Source organism: Ursus maritimus (assembly GCF_017311325.1).
Source record: "Ursus maritimus isolate PB19 chromosome X unlocalized genomic scaffold, ASM1731132v1 scaffold_X1, whole genome shotgun sequence".
NCBI lineage: Eukaryota > Metazoa > Chordata > Mammalia > Carnivora > Ursidae > Ursus > Ursus maritimus.
Genome location: NW_024423319.1, coordinates 97,852,456 through 97,878,786, shown reverse-complemented (window position 1 = coordinate 97,878,786; position 26,331 = coordinate 97,852,456). Strand labels below are relative to the sequence as shown.

Genomic DNA, 26,331 nt, shown 5'->3' with positions numbered 1-26,331 from the left:
CTATCTGAATGTGAATAATCTCACTGTATGTGAATTATCTCCCTAACAGTGACCTAGATGACATTAACCTCCTAAAAGCTAATTACGTGAACAATGACACACCCTTGACTGATTGAGGATCCATTGAGGAATTCAATTCAAAATCCAGTGCTCCTGATGACTGTCTCTGGAAGCATGGTAAAGACAAATTCTTTTCTTAGGAGTCTGAATTGACTCATGATGCTGGGTTAGAGTCCAAGATTTTTTGTTTGAAAGATATCAAAGGTGTAGAACATATTACATTCTCATTGAGATCTCATTTGCTTGAACTTCAGTTCTTTGGCATTTAAAGCACTCTTTCTCTGGCGTTCTTACTTTGTTGTTGTTACTTTGGTTCCTCCCTTCCCCATGGGAAGCTCTCACTCTTCTGATTCTCTGAAGAGAACAGGTACGGAACTCTCCGCTTCCCTCCTTGTTGGCATGGTTTTACTAAAGATAATTTGGAATTTCAATGGCCTTTTGGGGAAACTTATGATCTCCCTACACTGGCTCATCTAGGACCTCTCCCTTCTGGTCACCTCTGCTATTCTTTCCTTTTGTCACCTTTGATCTGTCAGCTCCCTTGAATTCTTTGATACATTGCCTTTCAAAACTTTTTTATCTTCCTTTCCTCTGTTCACCTCTGCCAGACCATTCCCTGCCCACCCGTCCCTCAATTGAACTATAAGCTTTATGCTCCCTGCCACCATAGGGGGCTTCCAAGAGACTTAGGAACCCCAAAAGTAGTCTCTGGAAGCTGAAAAGACTACCTGGAAACAAACTGGATATTTTATATACTCAGATGGGCTTTGGAAACACCCAGATCTCCATTTGCTACAGTTTTAGTCACTCACCCAAATTTTAGTCCATAGCCTTCATAAGATTACCTATTAAGTCCAAAATAGCTTAAAAGTCTCCTACACAAATACTGATGAAAATGTTTAGCCTTTATATTGAACAGGTAACCTCAACTTGTTTTCATAATCGTTGCTAGTCTGCTACAAAATGGTAGTATATGACAGTTCACATTTATCTGCTTCCTGGTTTTTTCCATAAAACAAAAGTTACTAATGGTTAGAAGGTATAATCAATATGTATAAATGAAACTTCTAGAAACATAAAGGTCAAGGAGAAACAACTTTGTATGCAACATATGCAAAGTGTGTAATAGCATTGGTTTTGTTAAGTATGAAGAGAGTAATGTTGTCGTTAAGTGAAATGACTGATTATTCCAGAAGGAAAATGAGGAAAAGTATAGGACAAAATCTGAGTGGATATTGAAAGTTGTAGAAAGTTTGTGGAAGAGAAATTTTGTCTCATGTGATCAAAGCTGACTATGATTGAATGGGTTTATAAGCTTTTTACAAATGAGCATTAGTATCAACAGTGTATTAATGCGAAACTAGAATTTATTTTTTTCTTCATTAAAATGACAAAATTTTCTCGGATTATTGATTCGTTCTTAATAAGAGATTGTAAAAGCTTTTTCTTTACCTTCTGAATAATTCAGGTAAGCAACAGTGATTGTGTCTTATCAGAATAATTTCCTGTGTTTTATGTTGATTTTATCATGTCCTTGATTATTTAAGAATCATCTCACTTTTGGGAGAGCCAGTCTTTTATAATCATGTTACCTCCTATGTTTATTTTTGAAATCTTTCACTGTTACTTCGGTTAAATAGGTAGTCAGGGACTGTTTCAGTGACCCATGATCCTATTTATCCAAGGGTTCAAACCTTTTCACATTTTTGACAACCTTTGATATTTTGCCTTCCACAAATCAAACCCAAAATGAAATCTTGGTCTCAAACTGACGTGAAAAATCTTTAGATTTGTTCTCTCACATTTGTTCTCAATATCTAAAAATACATATGAAGAATAGTTAGGCTTATTTGATATGTTGAGTCAGCATAAAAAGCATCATCAAACAAGAGATGGTTAACCTTCCAGAAGTTATATTTATATGGGTCACATGTTATTAACATAAATATTTCAGTAATTATATCAAGTTACTAGAAATTAGTCAATGCCCTTGCTATCCATGATTTGACTTGGTTCTGCTTTGCCTAACAGACCACAGTATAATGTCAGTGATAATTCCAGTTATTAGTTAAAAATGTTGCATGCCACAGAAACGATTGAATTCCTTTAAGTGAACTCTCATCAGATCTTTAACTACGGCTGTTTGAAGCCTTTTATCATTTACAGAGAGTCGTTTTACTCTGAGGCTCCCCTGAAAGTGCTTGGAATCAGCTACAGGGCCAGAATGCTTGTCTCCAAGGACAAGGGACTGTCTCGGAGACCCATAGAAAGGACTATTTCAGGTACTCTAGGGCACAAGCTTCTGCAGCTTTGCTTAAATAACTTGGACTGAATCAGAATTTCCACAACTCCAGTGGAGAAGCTAGCTGGTGGGTTTATGAAACTGCTAACCCGAGATCAAGCAAAATGACAATCAATTACAGAGAACTGATTGAACTGACGAAGAATCATTTGATTAAGGCTTCTGTTTGGAATGCTGCCGATGCTTTAATGTTCTATTTTCTTGATACAAGGAACTCCTTTTTCTTTCTTCTTAAGCCATCTCTATCTCAGAGCAATTTAGTAGATTATACTTTTATAAACAGAAATGAAACATTTATCTTTTTCTCCCTGCCTCCAGAATTCACAAACTCCTATTGAGTAATTTTATTTTCCTGGCAATATGATTATTTGCACAGATTCAATAAGAATCTGTCTTTCTTGTAACAGGACATTATTGAGAAAATTGATTCTATAACCAGGGCTTGACTGGAATGTCATATTTGAGAACGATATACATAAAATCGGATATGACCAGATAGTTTTAAAGAACCACGCAGTACACTTTCTGGAGACAATGTTTACAAAGCCCTCTTGAGAAAACTAGCCTGGCTTACGGGATGTCCAGTCTTACAGGTAAATAAGGAAGGTCACTTCCTGGCAGGCCCAGGAAGTCTGAGGCTATTTTGAGGACATTGAGAATAGAAAACTTCACCCCAATCTATAGGTCCTGCAGGTAACATCTGATGGCAAGTTCTTGGCGTGACTTCCTAATCTCACAAAGCTTTTAAAAGGCAAATCTGAGATTCTTTATAAAAACTACAGCAACACAAACTTTGAAAGGCCTGTGTAGTTAGCTACTACTCTTGCTGCACTTACATAAATACAGCCCAGCTTTATTTTGTAAACAAGAATAATCTTACTGGGAGTACCTTTGATCATATGGGAGGTGACTGCAGAGAGACCCAAATTATGTTTCAATAGAAAACTGGAGCACACCCTGATGGGTTACTAGATTCTAGTCCTGCTCTTTGCCTTTGAGCTCTTTCCTATTTCCCTGTAAACTATGTGATATCGTTACCCACCTGCAAATTGGACTGTCTCACACATTTTGTTCATCCTTACCAAATTTTCAATTCTTTCAGTTTCTTTCAATATCTGACTACAACACTCCAAGCTCTTGTTTCCACTTTTTTTCTCCTCTTCTCCTGACTTGGCATCACTGAGAACTAAAAGCTAACTACCCATATCCTTATCAAGATTCTAGATTGTCCTGCAGTTGAACTTTCCTCTCAGGCTCTAATTGATGAGGGAACACAAGGCAAGCTGAGGACAAAGCAGAAACTGACACCCCGCAACCCCCCTCCTTGGAATGTCTGTGACATCCCTCAGGCACTCCTGGCTGCCCTAAAGGAGAAAGAAATAGTTAACCTATAGAGACCACAATCCCGCAAGACTTGAGTCTCCCTCAGTTTACATATGTCTTAGCAGTTTATAAGAACAAAGCTATCAGGAACCTATGTAGACACAATTAAATTTCCTTACTACCTACACAGCCCATTGATGAGTCCTTGAAACAGGCACAGTGACATTCCTTTAGGGACTCAGCTGCCTTGATGCTAATCCTTTGCTAAGGGCAAAAGGCAATCCTAGCCTGACACCCGCCCCCACCTGGTATCCTGTAAGTCTCCTTTAACATATAAAAATTCCTTTGAAACTTCCTTTATCTCTAACCCCCCCCCCCCAAGATACATGTTGGGAATCATCCCCCAAGCATATGGCCCACCGATATACATCTGAAGGGTCTCATGACTAAGGTTTTATTAGACAGTAATAAATGACCTTTTCCCAAAAATAGCTAGCCCCTCAAAGTCCTGGAAACCTTGCTTCCAAAATTCCTTAGAGACTTACGCTATCCCTAACCCCCTCCCAACTTGAGGGTATATAATGGGCCTCTCCTCATGACCCCGGAGCAGCTCTCTCTGCCCACAGGTCGTGTCCCTGTGCTTTAATAAAACACCATTTTGCACCAAAGACATCTCAAGAATTCTTTCATGGTCGTCGGCTCTGGACTCCACCCCACCTCACCTCACCTCACGGATATCCCACAACCTCATGATAATGAAATCCTGAGAGCTGCAGCTGGACAAGTAGATCTTGGCTTCAAAGGACTCATGAGCACAGTGAATTAGGTATGGACAACCTGCATGCCTGGAGCTGTGCCTGTAAGGGCCACTCAGGAAGTTCACTGGAAGTCCCACGGCTTTTATTCTCTGCTCCAGGAAATAGCTATGACTGTGGACAATCTTATAAAACCTCTCTGACGTCTGTGCTGTCGCCCCAAATATTCCAATAGTCATAAAATGGCCACTGCCATTGTCACTTCTCCATCTGAAGACCTTTCCAGCCCAACCTCTAGGAATCTTCTTCATTGGCTGCCCTGGACTCGGAAACTGGGTTTATAGTTGGTTCCAATCATTAATCTTTGTTTTTCCTTTTACTGCCATAGAAAATACCCCTTATTAAATACGTAATTGCTCACACTGTGCAACAAAATCCTCTACTATTAAGTTTCAGACTCAGTTCAAGTAGTCCTTGAACAACAGAAAGCTTCTCAAAGAACTGATATGGAGTAGCTTTCCCAAGCTGTTCGGTGGGAAAACTGGCTTGTCTCTGAAAAAAGAGGGGAATGACAAAGACAGCCTCAGCATTCTCCTTAAGGTTGACTGAAGGGTTAGAAGGGTTTCTTTCTGATTATAGGTCTGAACTCTCTTTTCTTAGTGCATTTACTTTAGAAAACCTTTGATTGTAAATTCCTTATCGGCCTCTTTGAGAGGTAAGTCCTCTACAACCTAGGAATGTCTTTCTCAAATACCTGGGAGCCACCGCATTGAAATGTAAATATCAGGAAGGCTAGCACTGGCGCCCCATCTCAGTGGGGGGTGGGGGGTAGTAACCTCCCTTCGGTAAGGGACAATTAGCAAACACAGGAGGCCAAATCACAGTGACCAAAGTCCCTGCCAGTGCCCCCCTGTACTTTAGCTCATCCCAGTGATTGAAATCTTTGCTGCCTTTCAATTCAGTGGAGTTGACTTCAGTCTCTCTCTCCTATTTCAATAGTCTCGAATAAAGTTTTCTTTGCCTGTTAAATTATCCGGTGCCTTTTTTTTTTTTTTGACAACACTCACAGCAACATGAACACACACACAGAAGGGTTTGGATGCTCACATACTTTATCATTCAGTCACTCCAATTGTGTCCTCTGGTAGTTTTCTGTGTGGATTTGTCATTATGGGCAATTAAGTTTCTTACATGGAAAGAAGAGCCAGTAGAAGAGTATGTCATGTTATTTATTGATCACAGAAGCAAAGTCATTCTTTTCCAGCGAGAGAGGGAACACAGCAGGGGGAGTGGGAGAGGAAGAAGCAGGCTCCCAGCGGAGGAGCCTGATGTGGGACTCGATCCCGGATCGCCAGGATCACGCCCTGAGCCGAAGGCAGACGCTTTAACGACTGCGCCACCCAGGCGCCCCAGAAGCAAAGTCATTCTTGAAGGCAAGAAAAAGCCCTCCCTGTCTTCAATATGAAGATATTTCAGTCAGTAAGATTTAACGTAACATTATGTGCCCCCCCCCATATTTTAATACAAAGTTTAGAAAGCAGTAGTTAGGCAGTTTTAGGTCAGAAAAATAGTATACCTACAGCTCATTATTGACAGTATTCATTAAAGATTAAAAACATAAGACCCTTTATAGAAATTCTAACCGGTCCCTGGTTCTCAGCATTCAATGATCATTTCTAAAATCTGAAATCAACATATTTTATGTCTAAATTGAGAGTACATTTGAAAATCTAAATTCAAAGGCATGCCTTCTAGTGGGCTGACTGAAGGGAAAGGTCTGTGATTATGCCTAATTTTCACCCTCTACATCATGATCTCATTGATTATGTTTCTCAGTTTGCTAAGGGTTCTGTGAGGTGATTTTCAAGATGAATATTGCTATTTGCAGGATTTCCTGAATAGGGATATTTCGGGAGTAAATTGCACAAGCCAAGCGATGTGCAGTCAATTTTCACTCCAGCATAAACAATGTATTAGAACAGAGCCCTTAAGGCTTTTTTTATTTGGGTTTCATTACACAGCTAGCTGCATTTCATCAATAAGCATGAAGTGCCAAGCAGGCAAAACTGAGGCTCACAGAGGGTATTACATATTTTTCTAACAGGTGCTCAGAGTTTGACTAGAGAAAACAAATGACCTGGATGTCAAGGCCTTAGGCTCTTTGTTTCCAAGGTAGCCATGGCCACCATGGACAAGACAATTTCTTTACATTTAGGAATTGGAGGCTCCTTGTGCATCTACTTTCTTTGTATTCATTCATTCCTAAGATTTTAGAAGGGAGTTTCTTTCTCTGTATTAATAAATGGGCATGTCCACAAAAATGTTTGAAAACTATTTTTGGTTTTCAGTAAAGTCCATTTTCCCATTTTCTTTAACTGAAAAAAGAAGAATTTTAATCTGTTTAAGTTGAGGGCTACAGAAGGCTGTACAGACTAAAAGCACGTATCTTATAGAAGGACTCTGAGCAATCTTCATAAATCATTTATTAGACCGTGAATTTAGATAGAAGCTAGACAAAGAGAGATAAAGAACTAGGTAAGTTAGTAAATTATTCACACAGGTCGCTATTTCCTGATTACGAGTTAGGCGTCTGAGAATGATGGGAAGAATGTCTCAAGTCATCATATATATGATTTTATGATCTTTTTTTGCCTTGGATATAGCCACAGAAAAGAAGAAAAAGGCTAAAGGAATATTTTTGAAATCTGCACTCCAGAGATGAGAAACTCAGAACATGCACAGAGGACTGAAGCCAAGAAATTTTACTGCCAGGGAAAAAGCAGCTGCCTCTCCCCTCAGTGATTTAGACCAAGCTGCAGGAGGCAAATATCATGACTCTCTGAAAGTACACACAGCAGCGAGAGTGGGGACTTGTAGCTTTGATAAAGGAAAGTGATTAACACAGCTGAGAGGAGCTTTCACTCGAAACTGCAGGGACCTATTTGGCAAGGATGTGTGGGCCATGGACAAACAAACGCCCAACGCCAGTTTTCCATATTTGGGAACCATTGTTGGAGGGGGGTGAGACTGGGACTAAAGGCCCTTTGGTTGAGTCAACAACATCCCTTTGTATTGAAGGATTTTGTTATCCTTCCATGAACAGAGATAGCTAATATTGAATATATTTTTTTCATTACTTGAATGAAGAAGCTCATTTTAACTAAAGATTATATTTAAAAGTAAAGGAATGTGCTTTTACCTGTGAGTTACAGAAAGCTCCTTCTGACTGGAAACAAAGAGTTTATGGCCTTCCTTTTTATAATACTAAATCAAGAAATATTTAAGATTATGCTAGATCCAAGAGAATCTGGCTGAGGTTATTGTTTGTTGGACTAAGTAACTACTTCTTTGTTGAGATTACTGACTACTGAAAAATGAGCATCGAGGAGATGCAGTTGCACTGGAGAATGCACCCCAGTCAAATACCATTGAGGACCCTGTGCTAGCAAGGCAAAAACACTGAAGGTGTTCCGGGACTGGTGGCTTCCCTGAATGATGATATGACTTTGCGCTCACCCAGTCTTGTCCCCGTGACTACACCTAACCCAAATGCAGGGTGAATGGTTCATCAGAAGCCAGGGCTGGGAGTCAAGACCTCTACTGTGTCACCACTGTGCCAGTTGTGTTGTTCCCTGTCCCGTATACTTTCATAAAGCCAGCTAAATTTGTTTTGGGTAAAGCCTACTGTGACTTGACCTTAATCGTCTGACTTGAACGGAAGACCATGCCACTGGATGAGCAGTGGTGAAATGATGTCTACCTGCGATGTACATGGTATCATCCGTGCTCGGGGGTAGTTAACAGAATGGTGGACATACATGTCAGGAAGAGGTAAAGTGAAAGTAGTGGAGTGTGCTTTGCAAATATAACTCATTTTAGTTCTTCCCAACCTCTCTCTCTCTCCTTAACCTCACTCAAGTCCATCTTTCCTAAACTTGGACTTTGTCTTCTCTAGAATAGCCTCACACTTTATTTTATCCTTGCTTTATCTCCAAGCAAGACAGCACCTACTTGGAGATAAAAAAAAAAACAAGAGGTTGTGATAACCCTGGAAAGCAAGGAAACTGAAAAATCGGTCAGTGAACTAAAAGAAAACCTTTACTCAAGATGTTACTTAACTTATTTAGTCTGAAAGTGCCCATCCTTACATTAACCGAGACGTTGAGATTTCAATTTAATTGGTTTATTTGATTAGTTGTTTAATGTTGTTGGCCCATAGGAGATGCAAAGCAGGGCATCAAGTTGGGATAAGTCTTTGGAATATACTCCTGGGATGAGAGAAAAGATAGGGATAATCAATGTCTACAGGGACACTAAAAGGAGAAGATGGCGGCGTCCAATTGGCATGTTGGTCTAGAGCACTAGGCATACCTGTGGCATCTCAATACCATTTTGGGTGTCTCATTACCACCTTTATTCTTTGAATCAAAAATACAAGTACATACCAGACACCGGGCCCTGAGATGGGGGTATTCAGAAAGGAGGGGGGATGAGGCAGGTAAGTAAGAAGATGCCCTCTGTACCGAGAAAAAGTGTGACGGGTACTCAGTCTGTAAAATTTTAGTATAAATCAACGTACGAAGGTTACAGGAAATGGACACAGAGGTTTATAAGAAATCCTAAGAGGGTTTTTTATTCTACCTGGGATATGGAAAAAGTTCTGAAGAAGCAAAGACACTGAATTCAGTCTTGAAGGATATAGAGAAGTTCATCGTGCCAACAAAGGAGAAAGAAGTCATTTAAGGAAGAGAGATCAAGAACACAGACATGGCATGAAACCTCACACATATAAACATAACTTATAATTGGTTGTAGCTAGGATAAAGATGGAGGTTGTTGGCAGAATAAAAGGATAGAAAGGTAAACTGGAGGCAGCCTGAGAGGGTTTTCTAATATTTACTAAAGAGCCTATACTTTATTTGGTAGGCACCTAATCTCCTAAACAACTTTAGTTTTAGATAAGGGGTCTACAAACATACATTGAGTGCTATTACAGTAGGGATGGGAAACGGGTCATAGCAACAAAGATGATGAAGCATTCTAGTGGTAAGAGTTTAAGGAATACATTATTGCTAGTAAGTGCTGTAAGACAAAACAAAAAATGCTAGTCAATTTATTATTATTACTAACATTATAATGACAAAAATGATTATGATAATGGATGAGAAACTTAGTTCAGTGATACTGACAATTTTTTAAAACAATATTTAAAGCAAAACTTCCCTACCTTAATGTCAAATGGTCCCGTTTGATTCGGCTGATTGTAAATCTCCAGCTGATCCCGAATAGGAGACAGCCACAGAAGCAGACGGTTTAACAGCTCTTCCAGCTGCCCGAGGTCTTTTATGTGTGCCTCAATTTCTCCTTGTTTCTCAGGCAAATCTCTAGAAACCTGCAATGAAAAAGAGGAAAAGATTCTCATGGTTTAAATAAAAAATCAAAAATAAATATATTCTAAAGTTACTTGCTTTAAAATGTTATAGAAATTTACTGAATTTGGTATTTTATAGCATGATACAGATTACTCACATGGGTTACATGTTAGGATTTAATTCACGTATTACAAATCATTTATTAATAGTCTTCCCCCAAATCCTATGCTTTAAAGACAATAAGCTTTTTTTTTTTTTTTTGGAAATTCAAAACACACACTCACACAAATGAATACCCAACTCCAACCAATAAAAGTAAAGAAGTATATTCCTCACTGAATCACTCATTTACTAAACATACTGGTGTACTGCATATTAGATGCCAGATACTCTGCCTTTATACGTCCTTCTAACTTTCTTTTATGTTAAGGAAAATTGTACAAGGGAATTCTTTCATGCACAAAATAAAATGGGGAGGTAGGCTATAGTTTGTGCGTCTGAGTATAACTGAGTAAAACAAAATAAAGTGATTGAAATAAAAAGAAGAAAAAAGACATTTGGATTAGATTAGAATATATCAGTATGATTATAGGCTACTTTTATTAAGGGCTTACAATGTGCCAAAGACCATGTTAGGAAGTTTCACATTTACTGCCTTTAATCCACCCAACGATCCTACCATACAGATACTATTGTTTTCCCCATTTTATAAATGGATGATGACACTGGGGTTGAGAAACATGAAATACCTCGGGAAGGAGTAGGATACTCTGTTCAACATTGTGAAGTCTAGAGTTAGGCTACTTGATTTAAATCTTAATTTTAGTTCTTTCCCAGCACTTGAGCCAAGTTTTCTTTAATTCTCAGTGCCTTCTCTACAGAATGCAGACAATGACAGTACCTGCTTCACAGGGTCACTCTACGGATTGAATAAGGGAATCCATGTAAATAGCTGAAAGGAATATCCTGCATGATAGTGAATGACAATAAGGTCATTACCTGTTAGTGATTATTGCTTGAGCTCAAGTGTAAGTAGGGAGCCAGGATAAGCAAGAGTGAAGCCTTTATCTTCCTATTGTCAAGGGCCAAAACAGGTACACAGTAGTAAAGAATGTGAACCTGTCATGGCAACTCTTTATGATATGATTAATACTATTTTAATAATATAAATATAACTTTACATTATAACACAAACACACATGCTACAACATACATCATAGAATATATGTTATTAGAGATAATATTTTTAAATTTTAATTCCAGTAAACACATCATGTTATATTAGTTGCAGGTATACAATATAGTGATTCAACACTTCTGTACAACACCCAGTGCTCATTACAACAAATGCCCTCCTTAATGTCTATCACGTGTTTCACCCATCCCCTGCTCACCTCCCTTCTGGTAACCATTAGTTTGTTCTCTACAGTTAAAAGTCTGTTTCTTGGTTTCTCTTTTTCTTTTGCTTGTTTGTTCTGTTTCTTAAATTCTACATATGAGTGAAATCATACAAATCATATTTGCCTTTCTCTGATGGACTTATTTTGCTTAGCATTATACTCTCTAGCTCCAACCACATCATTGCAAATGGCAAGATTCAAATTTTTTATGGCCGAGTAATATTCCATTGTGTAGTGTTTGTGTAGTGTGTGTGTGTGTGTGTGTGTGTGTGTGTGTATACATACACACCACATCTACTTTATCCATTCATCTGTTGATGGACAGCCATGGCTCTTCCATAATTTGGCTATTGTAAATACTGCTGCTATAAACATAGGGGTGCATGCATCCCTTTGAATTAGTGTTTTTGTATTTTTTGGGTAAATACCTGGTAGCACAATAATTGGATTGTAGGGTAGTTCTAAGTTTTTGAGGAACCTCCATACTATTTTCCAGAGTGGCTGCATCCGTTTGCATTCCCACTGACTGTGCAAGAGGGCTCCTTTTTTCTCCATATCCTCACCGATATTACAGTGAATATTTCAAAAAGTAAACTAGATAAGTATACTAATATACTAGTACATCACCTAAGTAATGCCTCATACTTTGGAACATCTGTTTTAGATGCTTCTGAAAGAACTAACTGAAGAACATTATGCTCCTTAATTGCACCCAAGAGGTATGAGATGAAAAGGAGATACATTAATGGACAAAATAACTTATCGGTTAATTTACAGGAGAAGGAATTTTATATAAGCTCTGATTGTATGTAAACAATATGTATTTTGAAACCTCTAATGCATTTATATATATTGTATAAAATGCATGTGCATGTATGAGTCAAGGATTACCATGCAGCCTGGACTGATGTTCCAGCCTGACACTAACCTTAGGCTCCCACAACGTTTCCTTGAAACACTAACTTTAAGATGATTCGGAAACATTAGGCCCGTATTGTTTGTTGTATAGAACTGTATCTGCTTTGGGGAAACTGTGAATTGGAATATAACCTATGGTCTAGATGACTAAAAATGGTGTAAAAGATGGAAAGGAAATACAGGCTGTGACTTCTCTTTAAAGTAACCTGCGCAGACCTTGGTGTTCCCCCCCGGCAGCCTTTTCCTGTGTGGGTAAGGAGTTAAAAGAAGCAACGTGTGCAGGCAGCATGCAATGCTTGTTCATGGGTAATGAATCGTGATGCTGTATCTGCTCTGTTTGACTTGTATCCTGCTATAAAGTCAGGTACACAAAGTATTAGATAAAGGCCTGTTTGTGTTTCGTGAGTTCTAACCCATAATGACATCTATGGTGATGGATAACGTATTTGTGTGTGCTGGTTTGAGTGAGTGTGTGTGTGTGTGTGTGTGTGTGTGTGTGTGAGAGAGAGAGAGAGCGCGAGCTGATACACAAACGTAATTCCAGGTCTAGAATATATAATCTAATAATGCTTTCAGCTTATCTTTTCTAGCATTTATAAGGAAGTTACTAAACAGTTTATTTTTATTGGATTATTTTCTAGTCACAAGTACATGTAAAAATATTTTACAGCTTCAACTTGCAGCAACTAACAGCCTCTAGATTCTGAAGTTAATGAAAATAACAGCCATCATATTTTTTTTTAAATCTCTAAAATTGAGCTATGAACTCATTTATACCTGACCACAAATAGGGTTCACATATCAACACAGAAATCCAGGTAACTTTCAACTGAGATTGTTAGTTTCCTTCTCAGACTCCCAACCCATGCCTTCCTGGTTCTAGAGGTAGAACAATTCCAGACAGCAAAGAGTTCAATGGGTAAGATTTGACTAACATTTGAAAAAATTAAATGATAGCTCATAATGAGATTGTGGGGCATGAGTAGTTTTCAGGTTAGTTAGGACATCTGCATTGGGTATATTCTCACAGACCTTGTGCTTCCCACCATCATACCACTTGCCTTATACTCTGTTATTTACACTGACCTCCCTCACTGAGCTTTGATTTCTGGATAAGCTGGATTTTTACACATGACAGGCTTTCAATAAATATCTGGTGAATGAAAGATAAACAATTCCAAAATTTAAGATTCTTTTTTTTTCAATTTAAGAAGCAATGCATGTCCAGAGTAGTCAACATAATGTAATTTTATCCTCACGTTAAATAGCTTTAATTAGCAGGCAAAGATATTAGTTGATTGGACTATAATGGCATATACAGATGAGAAAGTTTGAATGGCAAAAAAAAAAAAAAAAAAATCACCTAAAAGCAAAGTCATAGGACAAATGACAAATAGTGAAAAAAATATTTGCATCATCTCAGATAAGGACTAATTTTCCTAAAGCATAAGAAAGCTTCTGCAAAGTAATTTTAAAAAGGCCAACAAGCCAGAGAAAAAATGACAGAAGTTAAGGACAGTCCACAAAAAATAAAACATAAATGGACTTTAAACATACATAAAGAAGCTAAACTTTGTTGTAATGGGAGATCCAAAAATTTCATTGATTGCACTGACAAAAATCCAAGTCTGAAACACACTATATTGCCAAGGTTGCGGAAAATACACGATTATATATAGCCAGTGGGATAGGCAAACTGGTGTACCCCTTGTGGAAGACAATTTGGCAATATCTACAAAATGCATGTAACCTTATAGCCAGAATTTTGCTGCTAGGAATTCATCTTGTAGATGTATTTATGCAAGTAAAATCAACACTTGGTAATGGTAGGGTAGATGGTGGATGGGGTGGAAGATTTTCACTACAGTTTCAAATTTTTGCAAAATATAAATGTATCACCTTCACAGAGAAATAAGTTAATTTAGAAAGTAAAACTACCAGCTTTTCTTCCTGCCAAAAATAATGATAAGGATATATATTTTAATAACAAATCATTATTAATAGGATGTAACACATTGAAAGCCACCAGTCCAAAATCGAGATTATTTCCGTATGACAATATCACTTCGTTAATGGTAGGGTAGTATTTGAGACCTTCTGACCTATAATTTTTGTGATTCTCCACAACTTCAAAAGAGTCTTCAGGTATTGATGGCTTCTATGTAGTTCATGGAAAACGATAACGTGAATAATTTAAGTATGTAGGGTATGAATAGGTTTCGTGTCAGTTTTTGTGTGTCTTAAAATTATTTACTATTACATTTACTACTTCATATTCTTATCACAATATGTATGCAGTTTAATAGCAAAATGCATCATTTTCCCAATAATCTTTTTAAGTATTATGGAACCATACTCTTCATATGACATGTTCCCTGTGCTGAAAGCAAAAAATTGAACAAGTTCAGTTCTCTTATGAGTTAATTTAGTATCTAACAAAATCTTGACCTAATTTCACACAAGATTAGCTTCCCTTTTTTCAACTTCTGAATTTTAATTTCAAATGTGTAGAAATTTTAATAAGATAAACAGAGGTGTCTGTTTTAGAAATACACAGATATTAAATACTTAACTTCATATCTTATACCAAAAACATTCTGGAGAAATTAAAGTGTTAAGTGTAAAAAAATTAATAACAGAACTAGAATAAAATATTGGTGTGAGGAAGCCTCTTAGAAGCAGAAAGTAATGTGAATTAACTCTTAAGGATAATATTTGTTTTGCTCATTCAAAATTAAGGCCAATTAGCAGAATTACAAACAAAGGACAGCTGGAACTATTTGCAACATCTATCAGACAATGGGTTATAATCTTTCATATAAAAAGATCTTTCAGTAAATGAAATCAAATGGAGATTCTATTGGAAAACTCGATAAAGAATATAAACAGGAATCGGACAAAAAATGCAAACAGCTAATAAACAAAAGTCCAACCACTAAGTCATCAGTGAAATGCAAATTAAAACAGCAATAATAAACCATCATAAGCCTATTATATTGGCTTTTGTCAAAGGTAATTATCAAAGTTCTAGAAAATAAGCAATCTTATGATGTTTGTTAGAGGATAAATTTTTACATTTGTAGGGAGCAATTTGATAATTCAAACTAAAAAGCAAGACTTCTACCCTGAAAACTACCAATATGCCTGAGAGATTAAGGAAAGCCTAAAAAAATAAAGGAGTATACCTTATTCCTCCTAGAAACCTACTGGAAGATCCTATATTGTAAAGATATCAACTCTCTTCAAATAATCTGTAAGTTCAGTGCAAGTTCTATTAAAATCGCAACAGCTAGTTTTTACTAGAAAGTAACATACCAATTCTAAGATTTATATGCAAATACCAAGGACCAAGAATATCCAATGCAATGTTGAAGAACAACCAAGTTTAAGAATGTTTACTACCAGGTATCATTATTTAATATAATTAATTCTGTGTGGTATTGCTGTGAGAATAGACTATATGTACTTGATTTATGACAATAGTGCCACTTTAGTTAAAGTAGAGAGTGGATGATCTAGAAATACATATACTCTATAAGTGTGTGAAGTCAGAAGCAAGCTTATCCTTGGTGAGGGGGTAGGTGGGAAAGGGTTAATAACTGGGCACAAGCATGAAGGAAACTCCTAGGGTAATGTTCTAATTCCTGATCTGGGTGTTAGCAGCATGGTATGTTAACTTTTAAAAAATCCAACAACTTCTATTCTTATGATCTGTATACTTTCCTATGTGTCTCTTATCCTCCAATTTAAAAGAGTATATGAAAATATTTTAAAAGCCGTAGGGTAAGTACCTCGTAGTGCAATTACTGGAACGTATGGTAGTTCTATTTTTAACTTTTTGCGGAACCTCCATACCGTTTTGCATACTACACCAGTTTGCATTCCCACTAACAGTGTAAGAGAGTTCCCCTTTCTCCACACTACTAGGTATCTACCCAAAGGATACAAAAATACTGATTTGAAGGGATACATGCACCCCAATGTTTATAGCACCAATACCACCAAAAGCCAAATCATGGAAAGAGCCCAAATGTCCATGAATTGATGGATAAATATGTGATATATACATACAACGGAACATTGCTCAGCCATAAGAAAGAATGAACTCTTGCCGTTTGCAATGACGTGGGTGAAGCCAGACTATGTCATGCTAAGTGAAATAAGTCAGAGAAAGACAAATATGATTTCACTCATATGTAGAATTTAAGAAACAAAATAGATGAACATAGGGAAAAAAGAAGAGGGTTAAATGAGAAAAGAGACATTAAACTCTAGAGAACAAACTGAGGGTTACTGGATGGGAGGTGGGTGGGGGAATGGGCTAAATGGGTGGTGGGTGTAAGGGAGGGCACTTGTGATCAGCACTGGTATGGTATATAAGTGATGAATCACGAAACTCTACACCTGAAACTAATATTACACTATATGTTAGCTAACTGGAATTTAAATAAAAACTTGAAAGGAGAAAAAAAAAGTATTCATTCCATTCAACTGCAAAATTTTACTTCCATGAATTTTCCTAGGGGAATATCAGAGATATACACAGAGACTTGTGAAAAGAATACCCAATTCTGTCATTTATGCTAGTGAAAAACTGAAACAAAATCCCTCCAATGGAATAAATTACATCCATATAATGGAATACTTTGCACCCTTTAAAGTGCACACTATGAAAAACATTCTATTTTGAAAATATTCATGACATGTTAATTGGTAAAAGATAAGTTATACACCACACATAAATTAGGTCTTTGATTTTCTGCGTATATTTGGCATATCAGTATTTATCCGTATTTTTTAAATGATTGGAAATACATGAAATTCACCATGATTTTGGGGGCGTGTTATCAATTAAAGATTATTTTTATGTAATTGTTCATATATTTTGGCATTTTCTAAAGTTACTACACAGAAAGAGTATTATTTTGTATGTTTTAAATGTTAAATAAAAATAAATAAATGGATAATACTGATTAGGTGGCTGGTTATCCCTCTAAAATATCTGCTACAATTAAATTACCATTTTGACTTAGATTTTCAACATGCTTTAGTGTATGACAGGTTTTACTTACATTAGTTCCCCTAATCTCACTCATAATCCTATGAAATATATTTTTTGCTACAACTGACAAATGAGGAAATTAAGGTTCACAACTCTAAATAATATTCCTAAAGTTACTAGTAAGTGAAAAAAAATATAACATTAAACACCTGGGTTTTCCTGACTCCAAATTCTAACTTTCCTTTTCTCTTACCTGCCAAAACATTCTTTCTCTGATCTTTCAAAATCTAATGTATTACTTGATAAATGGAGTATTGAAATCCATACTTTTCAAAAGCTTTTAATATTTATGGGAACAATGTATATACTTAATGCTCATTACTATTAATGAGATGTACACATTTAGAAGTCAACTTTAATACGACCAATACAAATGAAATGCTTGTATATAAACATACTGAAAACAAAAAAAATACTATTTGACATTTGTTAATTCAAGACTATCATATAGGGATGACAAGGTAAATAAGGATGCTTATTAAATAAATTTCTGGATGATGATTAACCCAAAACCATGATTAAATGCTCTTTATGCAATTGCAGTATCTTCTACATTTTGGTAGATTTCTCATCCATTTTAAAATAGAGACATAGACAGGTACAAAAATAGACACACAGATTAATGGAACAGAATAGGGAACCTAGAAACAGACCCACAACTCTATGGTCAGCTAGTCTTTGACAAAGCTGGAAAGACTATCCAATGGAAAAAAGACAGTCTCTCTGACAAATGGCCTTGGGAAAACTGGACAGCAAAATGCAGAAGAATGAAACTGGACCACTTTCTTACACCATATACAAAAATAAATTCAAAATGGATGAAAGACCTAAATGTAAGACAGGACACCATCAAAATCCTAGAAGAGAAAACAGGCAGCAACCTCTTTGAGCTTGGCTGCAGCAACTTCTTACTAGGCACTTTCTGGGGGCAAGGGAAACAAAAGCAAAAATGAACTACTAGGGCCTCACCAAGATTAAAAAAAAAAAAAAAAAACTTCTGCACAGAGAAGGAAACAATCAACAAAACTAAAAGACAACTGATGGGATGGGAGAAGATATTTACAAATGACAAATTGGAAAAAGGGTTAGTATTCAAAATCTATAAAGAACATAACTAACTCAACACCCAAAAAATAAATAATCCAGTTAAGAAATGGGCAGAAGACATGAATAGACATTTTTCCAAAGAAGACATCCAGATGGCTAACAGACACGTGAAAAGATGCTCAAAATCACTCATCATCAGGGAAACACAAATTAAACCACAAAGAGATACTACCTCACACCTGTCAGAATGGCTAAAATTAATAACTCAGGAAACGACAGATGTTGGCGAGAATGTGGAGAAAGGGGAACCCTCTTGCACTGCTGGTGGGAATGCAAACTGGTACAGCCACTCCAGAAAACAGTATGGAGGTTCCTCAAAAAGTGAAAAATAGAACTGTCCTATGAACCAGCAATTGCACTACTAGGTATTTATCCAAAGGATAAAAAAAATGCTGATTCGAAGGGGCACAAGAACCCCGATATTTAAAGCAGCATTATCAATAATAACCAAAGTATGGAAAAAGCCCAAATGTCTGTCTGCTGATTAATGGATAAAGAAGAGGTGATATGTATATATATATACATACACATACATACACACAATGGAATATTAGTCATCAAAATGAATGGATGCTTGCTATTTGCAACGATGTGGATGGAGCTAGAGGGTATTATGCTAAGTAAAATAAGTCAGAAAAAGATAAATATCATATGATTTCACTCATATGTGGAATTTAAGAAACAAAACAGATGAACATAGGGGAAGGGAAGGAAAAATAATATAAAAACAGAGAGGAAGGCAAACCACAGAAGACTCTTAACTAAAGAGAGCAAACTTAGAGTTGCTGGAAGGGAGGTGGGTGTGGGGATGTGCTAAATGGGTGACAGGCATTAAGGGGGGCACTTGCTGGGATGAACACTGGATGTTGTTTGTAAGTGATGGATCACTAAGTTCTACTCCTGAAACCAAGACTACATTATACATTACTGAACTTGAATTTAAATGAAAAATAAAAAAAAAATAGAGACATAGACAAAATGTTATAATAAAAATGGTAAGATAAAAATGCAAATTTAAATAACAATTTTCATGAAAAATTAGCATTATTTCCAAAGAATTTAATGATAAATGCTGAATTCTGAACCTTTCATACTTAAAAATATAGATGATACTTGATTGAATTTTAGCTCAATTAAAAAAAATTCCTATCTCATACAATTCCAAACTAAATACCAGGTGAACGAAATTTTGGTGTAAAAAAAGCCATACAAATAATGAAAATATGGGTAAATGTTCTTACAATTTTGATGTAAAAGTTATAATTTTGATATTAAAACCATAAAGTGACTGCTTTAAATTCAAAACCATCTAAAACTCCCTTACATTAAAAAATCAAACAAGCAAAAGAAAAATCAAAACCAAAGGCAATCTGCCTTAAATGCTTTGACAGACACTCAAGATAAAACCACTCTCACAGATCAATAGGAAAAAGACAAATACTCAACAGAAAATAAAAATGAACAAGGATCACAAATGGACAATTTATGAAAGAACAACTATAACTGACCTATAAGTCTATTAAAACTGTTTAACTTCACTAGAAACCACAGAAATCAAATTCAAACAGTGAGGCGTAAGGCTGCATCTATCGCAAAGATTTTTTTAAAAAACTTCTAGTATTACAATACGGTGGTGTCACGTAAGAGCAATAGTGCAAGGATTCAGGCCCTCTCAAAAAGTGCTAGTAAGTAAGTTGAAATACCCCTCTGGGAAGGCTAGGGCTGGGAGGGGATTAGGTGGAGTTTTGCAATATATATTCAAATATAAACATATTCTCACACCTAGTCCAGAAATTCAACTTCTCATATTTTATTGTAAGGCAACAATGATGTGCACACATGTTAAATCACAAGAATGTTTGCCACAGCCTCACTTATAGATGCAAAACATTTGAAATTGCTTCCATGCTCACTAATAGGGTAAGAGTTAAAAGTTTTGGAACATCCGGGGTGTCTGGGTGGCACAGCAGTTAAGCGTCTGCCTTTGGCTCAGGGCGTGATCCTGGCGTTATGGGATCGAGCCCCACATCAGGCTCCTCCGCTGGGAGCCTGCTTCTTCCTCTCCCACTCCCCCTGCTTGTGTTCCGTCTCTCGCTGGCTGTCTCTCTGTCAAATAAATAAATAAAATCTTAAAAAAAAAGTTATGGGACATCCATCCAGGTAAATACCCTGTGGGTGTGTAATAAGTGACGTACGTGTATATTTAGTAATATGGAAAACATACATGGTGTGTCAAAAGTTTAAAAGTTTTAATTTCTGGGTAATAGGTCATCTTTTCTCAGTTGCGTTTTTTTTTTTAATTTTTAAGATTTTATTTATTTATTTGACACGCAGACTACAAGAGGGGCAGTGGGAGAAGAAGCAGCAGGCTCCCCACTGAGCAGGGAGTGTGATGTAGCCTCGATCCCAGGACCCTGAGATCATGACCTAAGCCAAAGGCAAACACTTAACCGACTGAGCCACCCAGACACCCCTCTCATTGCATTTTTAATTTGTCTGCTATGAACATGATCTACCTTTAATCAGAAAGTGGCTATTTTAAATGTAGGTATACATACATACTTGTCCTGTAGAAATCGATGATTTGTTGTAGTCCTTACAATGCGCCAAGCATTAGTCTAAGTGCCTTTTTCTGCATATCGACATTTAGTTATAACAACACTATGACGTGGGTACTATTATTATCTACATTTTATACGTGAAAAATTGACAAAGAGAGGCTAAGTGATTTGCCCGAGTTCACATAGCCAGTAAGTGATAACCAAGCTAGACTCTGAGCCCAAGAAGCCAAGCTCAGAAGCGCACGCACTTTGCCACTGCACTACTTCGCCTTCCTTTCGTTTTAGCTACAGCACTTCGAGAAAACATCTCAAAAGAGCACAAAAGAAAGTCTACTTTCTTTCACACAGCAGTTCTCAGAATAAATTCCCTCGGTTACTTATTGGATCTTATACAATTTCTTTCTAACTTTGAAAGTATGTGGGATGACAAAGTCCTATTGTTCTTGCAACTACTAAATTCAACTTCCAAAACTGCCCCTTGTTTTATTTTCATGCTTACATCATATGACTGATTCCCAATTGTCTCCAAATTCTTTAGCCTGCCTTTTGGAAACAAAAAAATGGCCCTCCACAATCTGACCTTATCTGACCCTACTATTCACATCTTTCTAACAACAAAACTCCATTTTTGGTAAAAATGGTGATCTCATTGTTCTGGGTGTGCCCCTTGACTGCCTTCTGTTCCTCTGTCATCGTCTACATTGCCATTAAAATGTCTTCTTTTTCCTCAGTAAAATATCTCCTTTCCTAATTGACACATATAAACCCTTTTCCATTCTTCATGTTTCGGGTAATGAAAGTGCCACCTTCTCAGAGAAGATTGCCTAATCCCTCCGGATAGAAATAATTATTCTTTCTAATAAACTCTGTAGCATTTATTATCTGTGCTACTTCATCAGACCCTGTCAGGTACTGCTTTTTTCTTTATTTTACTAGTGTCTTTCCACTTGTATCTTCTTCCCTTACCTTCCTCCGAAAGCTTGAAAACACACACACACACGCACACCCCAGCACTATCAGCACACCACACACATCACACACATATAACTACCATTGAATGCTTCATCTTTGTACACACTTTCTCTTACGTGGTAGAGTACTTGTTAAATGAACAATCACACACACCACTTTCTGATAGAACAGACAAGACAGAAGGTAAAGCTGAGGATTGAAAGCAGCACTCTTCAGAGTGCTTATATTCTCACATTTGTTGCATTTCTAACTCTGCTTCTTGTTTTAGTCTACGTGTGAATGCATAAGCTCACTAGAATAGCAAGAACAGGTCTTGCCTGGCAGCTGGGCTGGTGAAATATGATTTGAGTACACCTGAATATGAAAGGGTAGAATCTAGTCAGTCAAGAAGACTAAGAAACCCAAGGAGAAGACTCAATTCTTGACATTTTCTTTTGTTATTGTTGTCAGTTATGTTGATGTCATGAATTCTGGAGCTAGAGAAGAGACAAGATATGTATTAATTACAGCACTGGCAGAAACATTGCCTGTGCAATTAATTCAATGAATATTTACCTAGTAACTATTTTTCTTCCAAACACCGCCCTATATATTATCCACAAATCTACTTTTTTTTTTTTAATTGATTCAAGTCGCTCATTGTATGGCTAAGTACAAACCTTCCCTGTCAACACCCACAGCCTGAACGACAGCTAAGTAACAGTGCATTCTGAATGCACTTAAACAAATACTCCCTTGCCACCAACCAAAACAATTTTTAAAAACCTTCCAAAATTTAGTAATACCAATTGAATAATTCACGTAGACCATTATCGTCCTTCGGATAAAATGCATGCAGTATGAAACATTTGGGGACCTCATATCACCTTGCATATTTTTCTACCTCAATAAATTAAAGCTACTGGGGAACCAGAACTTAGGGATGATATATTTTCAGGCACAATCCTCAATTATTTTTTAAAACTGGTCTCACGGTAAAGTATCTCTCAGTAGGAGGTCATTTATTTTCTCTCCCTCTGGAAATTTAATAAAAGAATAATGAATATAAAAGTGAAAAATACATTATGGTTATATGCCACCAGACATTTAAAAATTATAAATCCATATACAATTTTGAACTGACCAATTATAATTTATTTTTGGGACAGTCACCCTCCAACTGCATAGCTATTGGGATTTTCCTTTAAATGGAAGCGGATTTTCTTTTAAAGCATGTGGTTATTAAGTACAGTGTTTCAAGAGCTGTATTTTCTATACTGTTTTCAGTTCTACCTGAATGTAGGAGTGAAGTCTCCTGTATCAGACCACAGTGTATATTAGTTTCATTGCAAAACCACTTCATTAGCACTCTTGGATTTTGTTATTGTTGCTAAAGATCTGAAACACATAATACATGATGAGGTAAATGAACATTCCTAGGGAGATTTCAAAGTCAGTAAAATTTGATGTACAATAAATAGGTTTGCTGTCCTTGGAGAACTGGGCCCTTATTACCACACTAAACCCATACTGGCTTTTAAATAAACCTTGGTGTTCATGAGCAGTATTCTCGTTCATTAATTTCTTAGTTTGCAATATAAGCAACTAACTTCATAGTAAAATAATCCTTAATAATACACATAGTTCACGGAAAAAATGTTTTTTGACTGTTCACCTTGATTTAAAACTACCCTACCCTAACATTAGGTAACCAGCTCTGTAATGGCTCCCAGAGGCATTAGACAAGTAAAGTGAATTGGTGAAATTGATTTGTCCAAATTCAATAGCTATCATTTATCTTCTAAACTGGATTTCATAGGGATTTACACCCACCTAACTATCCACCTACTCACATACTCTTTATTACATAATGTGATTTTGATCACATACTGCTTAACCTTGAGGATAATAAAACTTACAAAGAAGTTAACACGTAATTTTTACGACACATACACATACCACAAAATGTGTTGGTACAAATTAACCCCATCTTTTTCTCTCTCCTTCTCCCCCAGCTCCTACTCATTCTAGAACAAGGAAAGAACTACTTTATTCTCACACTCTCCTATCACCAGTCTTTTTTTCTTATTTGCTGAAGGGACCAGAGCAGGAGCCTGGCTGATATACAAAAAGGTCCTCTAGATGGTTAGGAAACACTGTTTTTTTTTATTTTGTGTGTGTCTGTTCTGTTTGTTTTGTAGGAAAACTAAGCCAGGATCTGTGTAAATCTATCCAAGCAACAAGAATCATAACAAATTATAATAGCTTGATATTTATTAACATCATCCTTGAACTGCCAGGAAAAAGTATCTATTTTATTTTACTCTATTGAAACAGAGAGAGAGAGAGAGAGAGAGAGAGAGAGAGGGGGGGGGGGGGGGAGGGGCAGCGGAAGAGGGAGCGAGAGAATCCTACACTTGATCTTAGCCAAAAGGCCGAGAAGCGATTGGAGCGAGAGAATCCTAAGCAAGCTCTACACCCAGCACAGAGCCCAATGTGGGGCTCAATCTCACCACCCTGAGATCATGACCTGAGCTGAAATCAAGAGTCAGACATTTAACCGACTGAGCCACCAGGGCGCCTCCAAATTAGCTATTTTAATAATAGAATTTTTAAAAACCAGAGTCTTCTCCTTTGTTAACATACAAATCATTATACTTCAGAATATAATCACTAGAGAAAAAGGGTGAAAAACACACTGCATGATCACATATCCTCAATCTGGGAAATTCCACTAGAAACAATGTAACTATTTAAACATAACTTTAAACTTAAATTACTCAAAATTACATACAATTTAAAAATCAGTTCCTCAGTTGTACTTGCTACCTTTGCAATGCTCAAAAGCCACAATGTATCGGACAGCACAGAGAACCTATCCATCACTGCAAAGAGTTATCTTGGACAGTGCTACAAGGCATACCACAGTGCTTGCTTGAGGATTGATATACTGAAAGCCTTAACAATCCTTGTGATTTCTTTTTCACGTAGAACAAAATATTTGAGAAAAGAATCCAGGAGTGTTCAAATACATAAACAAATGTGACAGTTTTGAGGACATGACAATGGACTGCTGCTTTTAATCTCAACAGTTTCTGGCTAGAAAGTTTGTTGTTCTCTAAAACTCATCCTCTAAAAGAAAGAAAATCACCACGCTGAAAAAAGACTTCTATTTCTTTCCCTTCCTCTGAATCATTTTATTATGTTTAAAAATACCAAGATTAAAAAGTATTTTTGTAACAAATGGCATAATCTGCATAACTAACATCTATATATTCTCTGTGCAATAGTCTCTATTTGAAAATGGATGCATTATTGTTATTTATACCAAGAAGTAAATGCATATTGCATTACCCATGAAATGAAATATGCCTACGAAGAAAATCAAAGTTCCCAGGAGTTTTAATCTTACTGATAAATAAGAAACTAATATGATACAGAATAGTTATTCCTGGAAATAGGGATTTTGGGGGGTGTTTGTTTTGAACACAAAAAGGAGAGGCTGTGTCATTGGTGTATGTTAAGATAAAGATTTACTAACTGTGCAGATATTATAAAGAAAGGGAATAAAACCCACGGGTGGGTAGCCCTCTTCCTGCTAACCAGAAGAGAAAAAGAGCACAGACAGAAATTTGAAAAAGAAGACAAATTTGATTTCTTTGCAGAAGACAAAAAACAAAAAACAAAATCTGGGCAGAAGGCAAGGCCCAAACTACTGATTTTTCTGCCAGGATTATAGCTATCAGCCCATTTGAACAACACTCTAGGGCAGGGGGCAGCAAAGGCTGGCTCATGAATTAAATCCAGCTGCCACTTGTTTTTATACAATCTGAGAGCTAAGAAGGACATTTTTTTTTTACATTTAAAAAAATTGTTCAAAAAATTAAAAGACACATGACACGTGCAAATTATATAAAATTCAAATCTGTGTCCACATGTAAAGTCACACTGGAACCCTTCTGCGCTCTTTCTTTACATGTTGCCTCTGGCCACGTTGGCACTAGCAAGGCAGCCCAGAGGAGGAGTCACGGGAAAAACCTTATGGCCTGCAAAGCCTAACATAATGACCATCTGTGCCTTCAGAGAGTTTGTCCACCCCACTCTGAGGACCACAGAATTGCTGACTCTCCTTTCCTTCTAAGTCTTTTCCCTGCCTATCTCCCAGAGCTGCTTTAAGGGGAAGGTGGGTGAGGGGGGTGCCCAGGGTTCAATGCAGGAGAAAAATTTTTAAACACAGCATCCATGAACTCCTGCCTCCCGGGCAAACACCTCCGGTAACTTTGAAAATGTACGAGGACAGCGACCTCCATAGGAAATTAAAAAAAAATTCATCAGCCTCCTGATCTGTTGTTGAGGAAGTTTCTATGGCTAGTACTTGCAAATCTCTGATTTGGCAGGGCCATTCACCTGGGACCAGCTAGCTCAAGCTTGCAAGGGTAGCCAGCTGAACCTGGAAACTCAATATCACATGTGCCAAGTGTCTAGCAGGACTGAATTATCTATATTATTATTTAACTTCA

The 26,331-nt window shown here is 36.9% G+C and overlaps 1 protein-coding gene across 1 annotated transcript in view; it reads right to left on the bottom strand.

Moving 5' to 3' along the window:
* The window catches only part of DMD (dystrophin), a 1,667,815-nt gene that overhangs the window by 691,677 nt on the left and 949,807 nt on the right, over positions 1–26,331 (bottom strand). Inside the window, exon 46 of the mRNA XM_040633145.1 lies at positions 9,668–9,832. Coding sequence (XP_040489079.1) covers positions 9,668–9,832 — 165 coding nt within the window. The remainder of the gene's footprint in view (positions 1–9,667; positions 9,833–26,331) is intronic.